Source organism: Triticum aestivum, chromosome 7D (genome assembly GCF_018294505.1).
Source record: "Triticum aestivum cultivar Chinese Spring chromosome 7D, IWGSC CS RefSeq v2.1, whole genome shotgun sequence".
NCBI classification, from domain to species: Eukaryota; Viridiplantae; Streptophyta; class Magnoliopsida; order Poales; family Poaceae; genus Triticum; species Triticum aestivum.
The window spans coordinates 556,223,044-556,241,810 of NC_057814.1; the positions used below are offsets into that span (position 1 = coordinate 556,223,044).

The 18,767-nt window shown below is 46.9% G+C and overlaps 2 protein-coding genes and 1 non-coding gene across 3 annotated transcripts; 2 read left to right on the top strand and 1 right to left on the bottom strand.

The window, feature by feature from the left end:
* Positions 1-8,950: 8,950 nt before the first annotated feature.
* On the top strand, positions 8,951-13,931 carry LOC123168386 (uncharacterized). Its single transcript, XM_044586255.1, has 8 exons — positions 8,951-9,434; positions 9,754-9,916; positions 10,121-10,321; positions 11,677-11,919; positions 12,441-12,588; positions 12,734-12,799; positions 13,004-13,172; positions 13,280-13,931. Exons 1-8 carry the CDS (start codon positions 8,999-9,001, stop codon positions 13,627-13,629), a joined length of 1,776 nt encoding a protein of 591 aa, XP_044442190.1. The 5' UTR covers positions 8,951-8,998; the 3' UTR covers positions 13,630-13,931.
* Positions 13,932-14,161: 230 nt separating this feature from the next.
* Positions 14,162-14,233, top strand: TRNAK-UUU (transfer RNA lysine (anticodon UUU)). Its single transcript has one exon. It is a non-coding gene; the product is annotated as a tRNA-Lys (tRNA).
* A 2,629-nt stretch (positions 14,234-16,862) lies between these two features.
* On the bottom strand, positions 16,863-17,294 carry LOC123165384 (uncharacterized). The gene is made up of 2 exons (XM_044583020.1): positions 17,240-17,294; positions 16,863-17,141 (listed from the first exon to the last, which is right to left on the bottom strand). Exons 1-2 carry the CDS (start codon positions 17,292-17,294, stop codon positions 16,942-16,944), a joined length of 255 nt encoding a protein of 84 aa, XP_044438955.1. The 3' UTR covers positions 16,863-16,941.
* Between the last annotated feature and the right edge of the window lie 1,473 nt (positions 17,295-18,767).

An 18,767-nucleotide genomic window follows, 5' to 3' on the forward strand; every position in this document is an offset into this window, starting at 1 on the left:
ACAGTCATCCCCACAAAACTTGGACACGCCATATTTATCTTGAAGCTTTGTCCACAACTCATGAGCATCCCGGAACGGCATGAGTTGAAATATAACTACATTGCTCAAAGCATCGAAAAGCACATTAGAAGCTTGAGCATTGAGATAAGAGTTTTCCTCATCCTCTAAAGATAATCTTTGGGGGTCCTTTCGAGGAGAAAAACCCATATCTACAATTCTCTCTAAATTTGGGTCCATGACCCTAAAGAGATTAAGCATGCGAATTACCCAAACATCAAAATTTGTGCCATCGAAACTAAGAGTGTGAGAGAATCCTAAACCCCTAGTCGACATCCTTACTCTCTAGGCGGTTAAGCCTTATAAAGAGAGATGAGGCTCTGATACCAATTGAAAGAGCGAGGATGTCGCCTAGAGGGGGGTGAATAGGCGCTTTAAAATAATTACGGTTTAGGCTTGAACAAATACGGAATAAACCTAGCGGTTAATTTGTCAAGCACAAAACCTACAACAACTAGGCTCACCTATGTGCACCAACAACTTATTCTAAGCAAGATAAACTACTAGGTGATAGCAAGATATATGACAAGAAACAATATGGCTATCACAAAGTAAAGTGCATAAGTAAACGGCTCGGGTAAGAGATAACCGAGGCACGCGGAGACGACGATGTATCCCGAAGTTCACACCCTTGCGGATGCTAATCTCCGTTTGGAGCGGTGTGGAGGCACAATGCTCCCCAAGAAGCCACTAGGGCACCGTAATCTCCTCACGCCCTCGCACAATGCAAGATGCCGTGGTTCCACTAAGGGACCCTTGAGGGCGGTCACCGAACCCGTACAAATGGCAACCCTTGGGGGCAGTCACCGAACACGTACACTTTGGAAACCCTTGGGGGCGGTCACCGGAACCCATCAAATTGCTCGGGGTGAGCCCCACAACCTAATTGGAGACCCCGACGCATGCCCGGAGCTTTACACCACAATGATTGAGCTCCGAACACCACCAACCGTCTAGGGCACCCAAGAACCCAAGAGGAACAATCTCAAGGGTACCAAGCACCCAAGAGTAATAAACTTCTCAACTTGTAACTTCCACGTATCACCATGGAGAACTCAAACCGATGCACCAAATGCAATGGCAAGGGCACACGGAGTGCCCAAGTCCTTCTCTCTCAAATCCCACCAAAGCAACTAATGCTAGGGAGGGAAATGAGAGGAAGAACAAGAAGGAGAACACCAAGATCTAGATCCAAGGGGTTCCCCTCACACAGAGGAGAAAGTGATTGGTGGAAATGTGGATCTAGATCTCCTCTCTCTTTCCCCCAAAACCTAGCAAGAATCCATCGAGGGATTGAGAGTTAGCAAGCTCGAAGAAGGTCGACAATGGGGGAAGAACACGAGCTAAAGGGATAAAGTTCATTGGGGAAGAAGACCCCCTTTTATAGGTGGGGAAAAATCCAACCGTTATGCTCACATCCCACACAGAGCGGTACTACCGCTCGACCTCACGGTACTACCGCTAGGGGTAGTGGTACTACCTCAAAGGGTAGCGGTACTACTGCTTGCGACCGGTACTAAAAAAATACATCTGTGCCTACCACTGCTGGACTTCAGACGAGTTTTTTGTCCGGAGCTGAACTAGCCACGGAAGTAGCCGCGGTAGTACCGCTCCCAAGAGCCGTAGTAAAAAATTACATCCCCTCCAAGCGGTAGTACCGCTCCCATGAGCGGTAGTACCGCTGCAGCTTTTTTAAGGACACCAAACTGACACAACTTCTGCAAACGGACTCCGAATTCAACGAAACCAAGTTTGTTGGAAAGCTAGCGACAAGGGCTAACACAATATTGAAAGAAATAACAAAAATAAGGAAATTAGAAAAGGCCTGTAAGAAAATGGTGAGAACCCTTGCTCGAATAAGACCGGTAAAACCTCCAACACCGAAAACGCAATAGAAGAAGCATGGAACTCCGTTTTCGATGAACTCGAGCTTGTCAAGAAGATGACCATAAGATCCAAATCTCACAAGGAGAAAACCAAACAAGAACCAAGAAAGATGATGCAAGCATGCAATGGTTTGAGCTCTCTATGAACGATACGATCAAGCTACTAACTTGAGAGCCCCCCTTGATAGTATGGCAATCGATCCTATAACCCGGTCTCCAAACTACCACCATGAGACCGGTAAAATAGAGAACCTATCAAGGCCAAACCTTTGCCTTGCACAAAGTCCACTTGAGCTAGATATAGACGATCTTGACTTCCTCAAGTAGGACCACCTTTCTTGATTGCGTTGGCTCGGTGGAGACTAGTAGATTGCTCCCCCATACTCCACTATGGGTGAGCCACTCTTCGGCACATCTTCACAAGTCCATTGTCACCACAATGGACGGCAATCTTCAAGCACTTGATCTCTTCATGATGCATCACTTGAACGTGCACACCGCAACCTAACCCCACAAAGAACTCTCACGAATGCCATGGGTTAGTACACAAAGCGTAATGGACAATGCTTACCATACCATGGGATCACTTGATCCCTCGGTACATCTTGTACGCTTTGTGTGTTGATCAACTTGGTTCACTCTTGACTTAGTCTTGATAAACCTTGAACCTTTCCAACTCTCTTCATTTGGATGATGTCTTGAAGGTAAGAATGAATGATCACACAATCTTCTTCTTCAAGACATGCTTGCAATAAGCTCAACTCTCACATGACCAATCTTTGGATAATTCCTTAATAGCACCTTGGTCAACACATAAACTCCTTGAAACCAACACATGGACTTCAAGAAATGCCTATGGACAAATCCTTCAAATATAACTCAATGCAACCATTAGTCCATAGAGAATGTCATAAATTACCAAAACCACACATGGGGCCACCGCATGTCCTTTCACGCACTATTGCTCATATTTATATGCATTTAAAATAAAGGATAGTCAGACCTGGGCGGCTTTTAGGGGATGTGATTGGATGGCCAGCTTCTGTATCCATCTTTGTGGACTGATACGGATAAATTTATAGGACAAGTAATGTGTCCATTTTAGAAACGCGTTGGAGATGCCATTACCACATTTTTTTGAAACAAGGCAAAAGATTTGCCATTTTCATTGATTAAGAAGGAGATATTTGCCAGGTTAATTAGAGGAAAACCAAGCGAAAACCCATACACAACCCCACAAGGGGCACACACAGCCGACCTGGCCACAAACAAATGCCAAACAGTTGACCGAAGCGTCAAGGAGAAGGCAACTCCGATTTTGTTGAAGAGCTACACAGGAGAAAGTTGCAAGCGTCGCACCGATCTAATCCTGCACATCATCCGAAGAGTATCGTCCGCTGAAAACCACCCTCATGGAGTCATAGTTGTTGCAGAGACATCGCACGCAGCTCAGACTTCTCTGTCACGGCCAGAAGCCAGCATAGGCACACCCATTGGTGCACTGGACCTCGACATCAGAAGGACAAGGTGCGACCCAGCTTTGCACGCCAACATCGTCGTCGCCACACAAGTCGCAACACCAACCACTCGCATCACCGGTTGCCCGCCGGCCAACCTGACTCCGCGCACGTCCAACCTGTAGGAAGTACAAAAGAGGCCAAGATCTTCGAAGACAGCGCGCCAAAGAGGGAAAACGACGTTGAAAACGACGCCACCGCCCGATCCTTCACAGGATCATGACTTTCGCCCGCAAATCTTGACCTAAGAGTGTTGGAAGCGCAAAACTCTGCGACGGCGCCTCCAAGGAGGATAGCACACCCACGGGCGCCGCTGCCGCCGGCCGGCAGGTGTCGGCGAGGCTTTCGCCTGGAGCAGCACGACCAACACTCCCACGCAGCACTCCATTGGCCCGCACACCTCTGACGCAGCGAACACGCCACCACCGCACCAGAGCCACCTTCGCCCTCGCCATCTATCTGCCAAAACATACGAGCCATATCCAACATCTGGCACCCACCACCACCGCACGAGCACCCCTACGCCGGAGAATGGAGCTCCCAGCTACAGCAGAAGCTCCACGGACGCAAACAACCAGAACCAGCCAAAGCCGGCCAGATTCGATCGAAGCTGGCCAGATCCGGCGAGCTGGCGCTCCCTCGACGAGATCCCACGCGGGGAAGAGCTTGCACAGGCAGGACCAGGGGGCCGCCACCCCTCCTAGACCAGCAGGAAAAGAACCGTCGGGCGACGCGAGGAGGCCGCGACTGTATCGGAGTTGCCAGACCGAAGAAGAAAACGTCGCGCAGCAAGGGGGCCGAGCTACCACCACCGCGAGAGTCGGCGTGGCAGTCACCGCGCCTAGGCCCGACCACCAAGCCGCCCAAGCCGCCGCAACACCCGTCGTCACCAGGAAGACCGAGGCCGCCACCCCGGGGCCTCTGCCTCGCTCTTCGCTACGACCGAAGGTCCCCCACCCCCACCCCCCCCCCTCCCCTTAGAGGAACGGAGCCCGGCGGCAGTGGCGGCAGGGGAGGAGCAGGAGACTGGACCTGGCGATGCTAGTGGGGGCGCCCGGGCCGCCTCGGAGGAGACGACACGAGGGAGAGTACCTTACACCACCATACAAACTACAGAAACCACGGTTTAAGATCACAGGACCTAGAGCAACTCCATAGCATTCCTATTCATAAAAAGACTACCGAAGTAGAGGCAAAATGCAGGGCGGGAGCAGCGCGTAAGTTAGATGGAAAGCGCAGGAAAAAGGACGTCCGAACCACCGAGCGGACGGATACAGGACCGCTTCGGATGTCCAAACTCGTCTAGACGGGGTCCATGTTGGAGATGCCCTTAGTACGTATAGGTATAGATATAATATATATTTCTTAATTGTATTTATAATTTTACTGTACAGTGTAAGAAGAACGTATACTTCCTATAAAAAAAAGTAAAAATAGATGTGTACTCTGGGACGTAACGTAGGCGGCTGCTCCGAGTCGGAATTTCTATTTGAATTGGTTTGGCGGGACCGGGGCATGCTAACCGCCAATCGGAAACGAAGTCCTGTGTATATAAGCAGAGGCGTCGATGCACAAAGGCACAAAGCAAGCCGAGGTCTCGTCCACGATCAGGAAGCTGTACGTGCAACTCTGCCGATGGATCGATCAAGGCTGGACATGGACACGGAGGGGCAGCGGTTGCAACGACATCCCTTGTTTTCGAGGCTCAAGTGCGGCGAGGAGGAGACGCTAGCACCTAGGAGCACCGACCAGCGCCTCTTCGTCACCGACGTCTACCTCGTTCGTCCGGGGAGAGCAGCCGGCGGTGAGAGCGTCGACGTGGCCGCCTGCGTCGAGATCGGCACCAGGAACCTCTTGCTCGGGAGGCTGTCGGCGGAGAACCCCTGCGTGAAGCTGCAGACGCCGGTGGAGCTGGACAAGGAGTTTTGCTTTTACGTGGTACGTCTGGAAGACGGATACGCTGTCGACGATGACAACGACACCGACGTGGACGCCGATGCGGCAGTCGTCGAGTTCCAGGGTTTCACTCTCGCTCCGCCGTCTCTCCACACGGAGGAGAAAGACAATAACGACCACAAGGAGGGGCAGAAAACTGACGGCAAGATTGACCCAGACGTGACCAGGGCGAGCAGTGCCAGCGGCAACGGCAAGGACGTTCGACAGGTTGTAGCTAGAGGAATCTTTGGGATTCTTACGCTTGTTGTTTCTATGCTGGCAATGGCATCGATGATGTAATCTTGAATTCGTCTATGGATGAACTGAATCGTATGTTTATATTTGACGAGTCATGCACCTTCAAACGCAGACCCTCAAAATCGCATGCAATTTTCGGAATCAAACCGTCCGAACGCAATTTGTCGTTGACGCGTTTCTTTTCCGCAAATCAAAAGCAAACCAGGGGGCATTGCGGGAGTCCGGACCTCGGCCCGCGTATTTGGAGCCGGCCATATTGTTTCCACACCAAACCGCATATATGTTTATGTTTTTTTACTACTAGTCATGTTTCTTTTTTTTACTATGTACAGTCCTTAAAATGCACGCAATTTTTCAAAGCAAACTTTTCGCATGCAATTTCTCATTAACGCGGTCCTGTGTTGTCTGCGAATGCATCTACCTGTGTGTTTTCTCACAAACCGAAAGCAAACGGGGCATTGCGGGAGTCCGGACCTCCGCCCGCGCATTTGGAGCGGTTCGTATTGTTTCTGTGCGAAAACCCACGCTTCCCAACCCTCTCCACTCTGATCATTTTCACGCCAAGTAGAAGCCAGAAGAGGCGCTGGTGAAGATGACGGGGAGGTTCGAGGACATCATGGCGAAGAAGGAGGCATATGTCAAGCCCTATGATGTGTAGGGAGAAAAGAATGCGGAGAGGTTCAACATCTTGATGGCGTCAACCAAGAAGAAGGTTGAGCTCACGGCAGCTTCAGAGGATACCAAGATGTTGGCCATGAGGAGTGGACGAGTTGGATCTCGACTCGGTGATGATCGTGCACTTCGTTTATGCTAGCATGTTGAAGCGTTTGGTGGCCACGATTGAAATGTCCCAAAAGGAGGCGGATAGTAAGGACGCGGATGGTGAGAATGCGGATGAGGAGGAGGAAGAGGTGGCAGAGTGACCTAAGAGGCTCAGACAGCGGTCTAGGAGGGCAAAAATGTCATTTTTGGAATGGACTGCCGAACTGGTTCTTTTGTGATCGGGTGCATGTAAAAACTATAAACATCCACCTCTTTTTAGTTGTGATTGGATGCTATGAATACCGCACTATTGCCCATATTGCTATGCATTTAAAATGAAGGATTGCAGGACATGGGCGGCCTTTAGGGGATGTGATTTAATCCATGTTTGTGGATGGCGTCAGAGATGCCTTGCAACTTATCACCATATAAACTATAAAAACCACCGTTTAAGATCACAAGACTTGGATCAACTTCAATAGCTTGTCAATTTGTAAAAAGAACTACTGTTTACGGGAAATTGAGGCCCCTCCAACAACTCCCATAAACCTAGAAGTTTCCTAAAAGATTTTTTTCATGATCCAATATAATTGTCCCAACTACCCTCATATTTACGAGAAGATGACCTTCTCTTATAATTTTGGCAGCATGTAATCATCTAAACTTTATGGCTCGGATACCCTCGCGCCACCGCCACGGGCCCGCGTCGCCACTCCACTAGCAGCACCCTCGACCACTGTCGCCACGCCACCACCATCACCGTCTGGAGTTTCACGTCGCAGCACCGGGAGAGGAGCTCACAAGTGAGGCACATCATGCATGCGCTGCACCCTGACCATGTCGACCACCAGGCGAGCCTCCCCACCACCGTGCCTCCTCCTCCTCTGGCTGCCCAAATGCCACCACTAGCACCGCCGACCACCACCACTACAGTGAGTTACGTCGGCTTGCCGACCCGTGCCACCATGTCGCAGGTGTCACTAACTTGCGGGCCATAGGCTATTTTTGATAGAAAATAGGAAAAAAATAGGGAAGATATTTACGGGAACTGAGAAAACTAGTTGTGAGACAACTTTCCCTAAATTATACGGTCATCCCATGAAACAAATTTTACGAAAAGTTCTTTAGGCTATCTATTGGAGTTGCTCTTAGGCCACCTTCACAATAGAAGAATAGCAATAGAATTTGAGAAACATTCATCATCACCGACTGATCGCTGCATCCGGTCGACCGCCTCCCACTTGCGCCATGTTCCCAATCTGGTCCACGTGTCACAGCTGCCTTGCTTGCGGAAGAGTGTCACCAAAATGGAGACGAACCAGAATCACATATGATCTCTTATCTTTCGTCCTTATCTACATGACGTCCATCCAGGCTCCCAGCCACACATCCAAGGTTGTGGCTGGGAGCCTTAGATATGTGGCTGGAAGCCGCCACTGAATCCCTAGAATCAAATGGATGTGGGGAAAAAATCAATCTCACATGAGGCTCCCATGCCCGTCCTATCCTGACCCTCTCCCTTTCTTCCTCTTATGCTTAATTATGTTTAATTATGCACTATGTTGCTAATGTTTACGTATTTGGAGTACTATGTTGATGATGTTGGAGTTTATATGATGTTTCTGCAAGTATGTTTAATTAAGTTTAAGTGGGTTGATATAGAGATTCTATGTTGGAGCTTCATCAACTACATCCATATGGATGAACTGAAGGAGGATTAGTGTAAAGACAAACTCGAAGAAGAAGCACCGTCATCCACCCCGAGTGGCACACTTGTGAGGATTTAAAAAATTCCTAAACTAAACTACTAGCCGGAGTGAAGACACCAGGATTCCCCTCCCCTCCACCGGCCGTCGGAGCGGCAGGTAGAGAGGAGGCGGATCCAGGGGCTCGCCGATGAAGCCTGGAGGGGAGCGTTTGCCCTAGCCGCCGAGGCATAGATTCTTGCCGTCTCCTTGGAACAGTGAGGCTACAGTTTCTTGTCGTGCCCGCGACAACGGAATTTGGTATTAGCTGCTTCGGATATATTCAAGGGTTCAATGGAGAAGACCACGGATTCAGGGAGCTATTCCCTAAGGGCACGTTCCCGAAGACTTTTCGGATGCCATCGACAAGTTAAAGCCGGCTCCGGTAGGGGAGCAATGACAGCAGCGCGTCGACGGCTCATTCTAACTGCAGAAGTGGTCGTTCGATGGTCTAGAGACCTCGATTTAGTTTTTTTTTATGTTTGACGTGTTTCGTGCTTCTGATGAATTTTTATATTAAATCTGAATCCTTTTCGAAAAAATGGTTGGTATGAAGGGGCAGAGACAGAGAGCATGATTGGTTTGCTTCCAATATTTGGCTAGCCAAATATGGCATTGTCAAATATTGGCAATACCAATACTTGCCAAATATTGATAACTTCATGTGAGATAGATAAGACAATTTGGTAACCAACCAATTATTAGCCAATATTTGACATAATGTCAAACATTGGCATGTCAATTTTTGGCACCAAACCAATTATGCTCAGAGATCTTTTTACCTCTGGAGATCCACCAGCAGCGCACACTCGCAGTCGCAGGCTCGCAGCCAGCTTTCATGTCGCGATGGCGTCGCGGCCGCCCGTCGCTGCTCCTGCTCCGTCGAGCCTTCCTCCTGGCAGCCGTCTCCGCCGCCGCCCTCTTCCTTCTACTCAGCCACCAGGGCCCTGACCCCCGCAAACCATCCTCTTCGTCTCCGGACCTCTCCGTTGACCCGCCTCCCCACTTCGTCTTCTCGGATGAGCTCTCCGTGGACCCGCCTCCCGGCTCGGCCTCGCCGGAAGAGCTCTCCGTTGAGCCGCCTCCCGCCTCGGCCTCCTCGGACGAGCTCCGTGTCGTGCCGCCTGAGGCGGCGGCTGGTTCGGAGGGAGGTGGCGACGGGTCAACGTGCGCGACGGTGGAGGAGATGGGGGAGGAGGCCGTCGGCGGGGGGTCGACGGAGGCGGCCAGCCTCCGCGTCCGCGAGCTGATTCGGCGCCACTTCCTGCTCCATGGTGCGTAACACCCACATTCGATTCAACGTTTCATCCTCTTAGTACTGAATGTAATCTGCAATCCCCCCTCTCATGGAGCTGGGCTGAATCTCACTGATGAAAACAGAGCATTACTTTTGTCCTTACGCTGAATGTAGCTCCCGTTTCGTTGTCGAAGTAAACCTATTCTGAAATGTACCTGTCGTTGCGTTGCTTTCCATTCATCTGCATCAGCAGTCAGACTACACCTCTGTAGCCTGGCTAGTTTTGAATAGGAAGACTTGCAGTTCCTAGGTTGGTTCTACCGCCCCGATGCTTACTTCTCCGGTTAACTTGTCAGGCGCTGCGAGAGTTAGGTCGCTGCCTGCAGCTGAGTTCTGCAAACAAGGCTTTGTGTTGGGGAAAGCATCTGAAGCTGGGTTTGGCAATGAGATGTACAAGATATTAACGGCAGCAGCTCTGAGTGTTATGTTAAACCGCTCCCTGATCATCGGCCAAACCAGGCATATGCATTCACACCCAGTTACTTTTGTTATTTATCTATGATGGGTTTCCTACTTGCATATTTAGACAAGCAAAACATAATTTAGCAATCGGTTCATCTTTAGACAAGCAAAACATAGTTATTGTCAATGTGATGCAAATGATTCCAATGTAGCACAGAAATGGTGGTGATTGTCCTCTTACCCTTTGTCTTTTGTTTGCAGGGGATTGTATCCGTTTGGACAGTACATTTCTTATACTGACCACTCGTTTACTATTGGAGAAATCAAGCATTTATGGAGGAAAAACCGATGTGCCCAAACATATGGTAGAGATCTGAATGTGAGGGTAGACGATTTTGAGAATCCCTCGGAGACAAATGTTCTTTGTAGTGACTGGAGTAGATGGAAAGATCCAATAATCTGGTTAGCACTGCACTTGCAACTTGGTACAATCAGTTATACTTTTTTACAGCTATTTTTCTTCGCCTCAAGACCTGATCAGATTTCGAGCTTTCAGTATGTTTTGCAGAAAACTTTTGATGCAATTCATTTAAAAGGGATTGTTAGGTAGAAAATACAAAGATGTTAACTAATCCCCTATTTCATGGACAAGCTTGTTCAAGTATGTCGCCTGACATTGCCATGTGCTTATGCACTTGCAGTCTGAGAAATTAAAAGGAAAACTAAATTAGATGAGGTTTTATATGTTGCAAATTTTATACACATTTATGTTTACTTCTAGAGACACATAAGGCCATAAGGGTTCTTTCACAAGAATGGACTGGAGAAAATAACGGGTAGTGGCGATATTGAGACAAGTTAACTTAGAACCCTGATACATAAGCTACTAAGCATTTCATTTCCTGGTTGGTAGGAAGTTCCTACAATGTTGAATTCAGAAGCAAGCTATGACTTGTCTTTCTTTTTTTACTTTTGTCCGCTGTGTACATTCAGTACCTTAAATTTAGAAGCAAGTTCTGTATTGTCGTTTTTTCTTTAGATCCATTGTCTCGTATATTGGAGTGAGATGCCTTTGCAGTCACTTATGGACATATGAAACTGTCAACGCTAGTGCTTTTGCTTTTGTGATTCCATTTACAGTTTCGTATGTAATAGCACACTTTTACAGTGTTCTGTATATAGAAATCCATGCAAGGAGGCGTGATGTGCTGTGAACTTCTGACTGCTATCCCTTTTCTGATCCCCCCCCCCCCCCCGCGGGATTTGAGCTGACATGAAAGTGTAAGCACCATGATATTACTTGTTTCTTTGCATTATCCTTTGGAAAATATCTGGAGATTGATAGGAATAGGATGCATCCGTATTTGGAGATTTGACCAAAGTTTAATGGAATATCTAGGGGACTGTACTCCTTACGCATGGAACCGTTTGGTGACATGAGTTCAATGTTTGTTTAGTTTCCATCTGTATTAGGATACGTTATGTCTCCCCTGCAGCGACCTAGAAGTTTTATCTGGACAAAAAACCCAATTGGCGAGCTCTGATCTAATTACCTTGTCTTTGATTGAGTACCTTTTTTTATATGTTTTTGTACATTTCTTCCATGTTCATCTATAAATTATTTTCACTAATGGCTGTTGTTTCCCTTCCTCGTTCTTAAGTAACTACTCATCACTGAAGTAGCTCATTCTTTAATTAGTATTTTCTTCTACTGTTTGCTTAGATGAATTTTATTTCTGTTTATTATTAATGTTCTTGAGAAAGCTATATGTAAACAACAAAGCGTACTGACAGGTGTTACTTCTTCACGGCGTTAGGTTTGATGGCACAACAGATGCAGTTGGAATCCAGTTCTTTCTAAAGAATGTTCACCCTGAAATGAAAACTGCTGCTTCAACAATTCTTGGATCCCTAGGCATGCTACATGCCAGGCCTAATACATTCGGGGAACTTATGCGCGTGATCATATCTCCCTCCCAGGTAGTCCAGAAAGCAGTTCAGTGGGCATCGAAGGGTTTCAGTCCAGATATGGTTCTGCACATGCGAATGATGGCCAATAGGTATGACACACTGTATGTGACTTAAATGGAAGAAACCTGTCATAATTGTTCAACATTAACTATAAAGTTATATTAACATTATGTTCAAGTGTGAAGAAATTCAGTTCATCAATAGCATTGAAATATGCTGCTTCTTTCCTGAATATTGTGGATCGAAACTCAAGTCATCCTTTTTTTCTGGTTATTTCTTCCTGATGTATAAGTTAGTTTTAGTGCTCTCCAATCTGGTGAGAAATGCTGCAAAGTATGCCATCTCATGCTCAGCGTTTGCAACAAAGAGGATAGATAGTTTGAAATTATTTCAGAAGTTTGTTAGTAAAGATTTCTGAATACCTGAGAAGCTAGACAAAATTAATGCGGATGGTAATGGTGTTCAAAGTCTTTGCACCTCATGCAGATTATCTTTATTTGTGACTCCTTCAGCTTTAGAATGTCAGCAACCTACATCATGCAGATTATCTTTATTTGCAACTCCTCGTCATATCATTTCAGAAGCTGAAGATAACTGATTTTCTGACTAGGCCAGTACGAGCAAGAACTGCTGCAGTTAGTTGTATTCAGAAAGCTATACAGATTTCTGGTTTGAAGGGTACACCTCGGGTGGCATTGATCTCCGACACACCATCATTTGTTAAGGAGATGAAGCAAGAGATCAGTGAGTTTGCAGAGGTTAGTTGCTTTTGGTTGAATATTGTTAGATGGACTTTGTACTTTTGTTGAGCATTGTGGATCATGGTTAGAATCCATGTAATTCACAGTTACTGATTTGGAATTTTCTAGAAAAGGGGATGACTATTCTATACGTTCTGGGCAGGTAACTTATTTTGATTACAAATCGTTTGCCAAGAGTTTTGACCTAGAGATGAATGGAACGGACAAGGTATGTTACACTCTTACCTGAAAGATCTTTGCTGCATTTTCTGCATCATCTGATAGGTGATACGCCGAAAGCCTGAAACCTTTAGTGTTTCCATGGGTATTAGGTTTATATCATGGACCATATACTCTAGCTCAGACATATCTTTCATAGATGTACCGCATTGAATTTTACAAAATCTCATTTCGCTCATTCTATTGTGTATAGCCTTTGGAATTCCGTTCACGAGACTGGGGATCAGCTCCAAGGTGGGCGGCCTTCGTCGATTTCTTCCTGGCCTCGAGCGCCAGGCACACGGTCATCACCGGAGCGCATCGACGCGTGGGAACGACCTACGCGCAGCTCATCGCAGCGCTGGCCGCAGCCAACAGACACGGTACATTACATCACCACGCTCCGACCATCCCTCAAAACATTTCTATAGTCCGTCGAGTCTCTGAACTGCCAAAACTGATCTATCCGTGACTTTGTTGTGCGTGTCAGGCCACGAGCCCTCGGGCGCCAACTTCACGTTCCTAAGCAGCATCCACAGCAACCTGCTGGTGGACGGGCTGTCGACGCAGGCCGGCTGGGGCCACGCCTGGAGCAGGTACGCAGGGCCCCTGAGCTGCCCGCGCCAGGCGCACCAGTGCGCGCTGACCCCGCTCCTCCCGCACGCGTGGTGGGACGGCCGGTGGCGGAGCCCCACCGCCAGGGACGTGAGGCGGCTGCTGGGCTACGGCGTCTCGTTGTCGGACACGGGGGAGGTGGACGAGGAGGGGCTCGCGTCGCACTGTCGGTCGAGGGAAGATCATGTCAAGAGGTTCCATCTTCTCCCGCCGTACAAGAGTTGAGCAATGGTGCAGGATGGAGGTGGGTGAGGCGGGCGCCTCATGGCATGCTTTTTAGAGGGAACTGCGGAGACACTCAGTTTGAGTTGGCCGCTTACTCAAAAGGAGCTGATGTAGTAGTAGTAGGCCAGAACGGTCAGGGATTTTGATGCTAAATTTTGTGGTGCACATCTGATGGTTACAGTTTTGGTAGGCTGGTGTATCTGTCGTGCTGGTGGTCTACCAAAAAGGGTGTTATGTAAGGGGTTACTAGGAAAAAGGATGAGGCTTTGTTCCAAACTTCCAATTCATGTGGAGCATACTACCATATTTGTCTGCTCCAACCATTTTCTACCCTCTAGATCGCTCTCTGCTTCATAGTTCAAGAACTAAAAACCATACTAATTTCTTGAGTCTGACCAAAACAAATAGACTCCCTCTGTCCGTAATATAAGAGCGTTTTCGACACTACCCTCCGTCTCATGTGAAAAACGCTCTTATATTTTACTGCTGTACAATATTAAAAGTTTAGATACAGTTATCACAATCGACAGAAGCCGACCTAGCTCAGTGGTAGAGCGCGTGGCTTTTAACCACGTGGCCGTGGGTTCGATCCCCACGGTCGGCGTTCATTTTGGACTTCTTTTTTCTTACCAAGCTGAAGTTCCTATCCTACATAGAAATAGAAATTTCTATCCCATAGGTTTCCTATAAAAATCCTACAAACCAAAGGAGGCATAAGAAAATACATCATTTTTTTGTCAGCTCCTGTGCATTCTTTAGTATCGTTCTTAATCCGCTCTGCGAGTCCGATTTCATGTCTTCTCCCCATCAGATAAATGTTAACGAAAACTGTTTGCTGGTTCCATTCTAATATACTATACCTGTGTATTCAAAATCCCGTAAACCGGCACCAAATCAGGGGAGATTTGCAGGTCGTACCATCTACGAGTCCAAGAAAACGAGGCCACCAAAAACCTGTCACATGCATGCGCTCGAACTCTGTCTCCGCTTTGGGCGCTTCATGCCGGTCCAGAGCGCAAACATGACAAGCCACTGCAGCATGCCGGCCCAAAGGCTAGGCATTCAATCGGCACGATGGACAAGAGCGCGATCATGCTGCGTTCGCTCGCTCTCCTTGTCGCATTCAAGCTGGATTCCTATTGTATTGAAGTCGGCTGCTTGTATATCATTTACCTACTCGACGACGAGCCGGATTCCTATTGTATTGAAGTCGGCTGCTTGTATATCCGCCCGCCCGGCATTGAACAGGCCCGGTGGTCGAGAAACCCTCTCCGGGCACCTGCATCCAAATCGTCGATTGGCCTCGCCGGCACCTGCTATATAAACACGGTCGTCGATGACACAAAGCACACCACCTCCGCTTCGCTTACTCCTCCATCCATGACCGTCTGTGCACCCCCGCTTTCCTTCTTCCTTCTTCCATGGCAACAACCGACACAATGGCCTCGAGCACCATGCCATGATGGAAGTGCCTCTCGTCGTGGCACCGACACGAGATCGCGGACATCATGAACAACTGGCAGGCCCGGCGACCAGATCGCATAGAAGCGGGTCTACCCCCGAGCTCGCTGAAGGAGAGCTCACAGGATGACCACGGGACAACAGAGGAGGCATCTAACACGAGCCCGTGCCTGCGCCGGTAGGCCGGTTTACCATGGTGCTAGCGCTAGCGCACTTTGATGTTGTCATGCTGGAGGCGCCACCGGAGCAATGGGCAACGCCACTGGTCTCCGCGTTTCGGATGCTGCAGGAGGAGTAACGGTACACCCGGCAGCTCCTCGATCCAGCAACACCGACTTGAGAAGGGCCAGAACGCCGGTGAGCATGCGAACGAGAAAGAGGTCATGGTCGCGGAGAATCCGGTATTGTGGATAAGCAGCAGACGTTGTACGAGTGCTGACAAATAACTCATCACCACCTATAGCAACAACTGTCAAACACCAACATGTCATGCACAGAGACTATCTCGTACCACACGTCTCGCCGTTAGGGGATTCCAGTGAACCGCTCTCCGAAGATCTTATCGGTGTGTCTCATGGCCTCATGGGACCTAACAGGTGCTGTCAAACGAGAGGTCTACTCATCTCAAATAGAGTAGAAAGAAAGCAATATAGGTGTACGTTTGAACGTAGACTCCTCGTCGAGGTCGAAGCCGAATCGGTTGCCGAAGGAGTTGGTGTTGATGAAATCTCGCAGTCGCCCGCCGCCGGCCATGGATTTGACGATCAGGATGCGCCCTTTTCTCCCGGGCCTTGCTTCACTAATTGTCAGGTGCTGGTTTTCCGTTTGTTACTTTTCCCGTTTTGGTTGTGATGTTTTCATGGGATTCTTCGGATCTCTACGGTTTTCGCTAGGTTTTCTTGCTGATTTTATTTTTAGTTGTTTTCTGCTGGTTTTCCCTTTCTTGTCTGTTTTTTCATCTTCTTATTTTATTTTATTTTTTCATTTCCCCTTCTGGAAACCACATCAGGGCTGGCTTTTTAACTAGTACTCCTATAAAAGTGGAGAATCAAATTCATTTTATCCGTACATATGCTCTAACTATACGGTTCACAACGCGTACATGCTTAGCGTTCTAATTACCCATCGCTGACGTTAGTTATAAACACATTGAGCCACGCCATATGATTTTTTTCGTGCAAATAACATCTTACTAAATATTAACATTCAACTAATATCGTACCTAATATCAACCTGCATCTAATATCCTACCAAATACCAACGTGCAAATAATATCCTATCTAATGCCAATGTGCATTCCTCGCAAAAAAAGTGCATTACATTTACACAATTACTAGTAAGAAAATAAAGCTCGCTTATTCACGAAAAACAAATGTGATGCAGTATTAATATTCCAGCTTTTGACCACCTAAAGGCCAATGAGACCCATCACTGACGATAGTAACTTGGTCGTCTTAATTGGGTCATTTTGCATGGTGGCAAGGAGAATTAGCCGAGTAACAGTACTAGTACAACTCACGAGTCACAACCATGCAGGGCACTCTCCATCTGATGAGCCGATACAATGTACTACCCCAAGGAGTAGTCTTTCGTCTAAAAGCAAAGCTAATGTGTTGGTGTTTTTTTTTTACCAAATCCTTTTTCTAGTAGTACTATCATACGAGTGTTAACATCATATACCACAGTTTTAAGTATTAACATCATATATCTCACTTTATAGTCTCTGATAATTCAAGAAGCAAGACAAAATTCATCGTTCTTCATACGGCTTATCGGTCAACAACCTTGTTGCTACACCATTTACGATCTCATCACATTATTCAGTTGAACATGACATCCAATCATAGCTAATCAGTTTCCATTTTTGGGAGGAATGTATGTGCACTGCTGGCACTTGCACGCCCCCGCAACACACTCGCCATATCCGCCGACCCACACACGGTCGATGCATGCCTGATTGCAGCTATTGTTATCACATGGCTTTGGCGACGGGATAATGCTTGTCGTACAAGGGATTCCTTCAACGCCCACTGACGCCTCCGTTGCCACATCTGCAAAATCTCACCATGAGGAAAAGGGAAGATCAGAACTTGGCCATTATTTGTTTGGACGAGATTTTGAAGGAACGTAGTAGTGAACAAATGGGTACCTGATGCTAGGGCAAGGAAGGCGATCGCCAGGAGCAACATCTGGCTACTCCTCATCTTAGATAGTCGTTGTATTGAAGGAAAGACTTGGCGATCGTTGCTTTGCTCTGCGAGTTCTGAAGGAAAACATCACGGACAGGCCATTTTATACTGGATTTATGGTACTAAAGTACGAGATTAGGTGATAATTAAATGTCATGATTATTAGTCTCCAAATATTGTTGCCCGGTAATAATTACTATCCAATATTACTACCCTGTGTATATCTTCTTTTTGTTTGGTTGTTATATTCGTTTCGTTTTTCGTTCTAACCATATAGTATAGATATGTCACGGTTCAAGGTGTCCACTGATTTCGACTAGGTCGTGGCAAACATTGTATTATTGTTCCAGTCATCATTTATTTTCAGCTCTTGTGGAGAGAGATAAACATTATGAGAAAGAAGATGGATATGACATGTGGACCCATGCAGTCAGTAAGAGTAGAGAGTGATTCCGGGCGGGATCATTATTTTCCTAGCGTGACAAACCAGTCAAGACCGGTTTAGGGTTGAGATAGACTAGGATCAAAGACTGCAGGGTGTCGATTTCAGGGCATTGAAGGCCATATGAATTCAATGTTTAAAACAGACTTTACTCAATAAACAATTACAAAGGGTATACGAAGGAAATGAAAAAGAAAACCTATGGAATAGGCATCGTCACAAAAATAAGACGATTGGACACCTTCCCAGCCAGTTGTCCGCTAGACTACATTCCTTGGGGCAGGCGCATGTTGGCATAAACCAAATATATAATGAAACCACAAATAGTACACCACCATAAACCAAATGTCACATGGACATCACTAGTTCACAATGATGCTACAGCAAAGTGTAGTAGGTAGTACCACAGAGTGGCATATGTACAAGACGCAGCATCCTCTTCTTTTTTACGGGACGCAGCATCCTCTTTAGTGTTAGCCGTTGGACGAAACGGGTTCCATAGAAAGGCGTTTTGCACTGGAAGACATTGCGCAGCACGTTTCCTACACCAGTAGACATCAAATATACACTGTCCCATTCCAAACTCTGGCTGTTGGAAGAGCGTCTCCTTTTTTGAAGGAATTTCGTAGGAATTCTATATTATAGGATTCTTATAGAGTTTTTTTTCTTTAGAGCCCTTTAATTCATAATAAGAATGAATTTCTATCCCAACACAAAATTGATTCCTATCCTCCATATTTTAAAGAAAAATAACATTAGGCTAGACCAAATGAAAAAATTTATATGATGTGAATCAAATAATATCTCTTTTTCTATTCCGATACGCATAGAATTTGGGATACATGTCATCTCATTTTCGACCAACTTGTTGTTCCTATGATATTCCTATCCTTTTTCCTTTTTTGCGGGATAAAAAACTTGTATTATTCAGATGGAATCAAGTCTGTCTTACAAAGATCAACTACCTTTTTTTTTTGCGGGGTAAGATCAACTACTTTTTTTAGGGTAAATGCCGCCGCTTTATTTAATTAAAGCTCCGCAAAGCC

Coding starts and splice junctions, on each gene's coding strand:
- LOC123168386 (XM_044586255.1), top strand. CDS start 8,999: ATGTCGCGATGGCGTCGCGGCCGCCCGTCGCTGCTCCTGCTCCGTCGA. Junction 12,589..12,733: donor AGATCAGTGAGTTTGCAGAG/GTTAGTTGCTTT, acceptor CGTTCTGGGCAG/GTAACTTATTTTGATTACAA. Junction 13,173..13,279: donor GGCCGCAGCCAACAGACACG/GTACATTACATC, acceptor TGTGCGTGTCAG/GCCACGAGCCCTCGGGCGCC.
- LOC123165384 (XM_044583020.1), bottom strand. CDS start 17,294: ATGAGGAGTAGCCAGATGTTGCTCCTGGCGATCGCCTTCCTTGCCCTA. Junction 17,142..17,239: donor CTTCCTTGCCCTAGCATCAG/GTACCCATTTGT, acceptor GAGATTTTGCAG/ATGTGGCAACGGAGGCGTCA.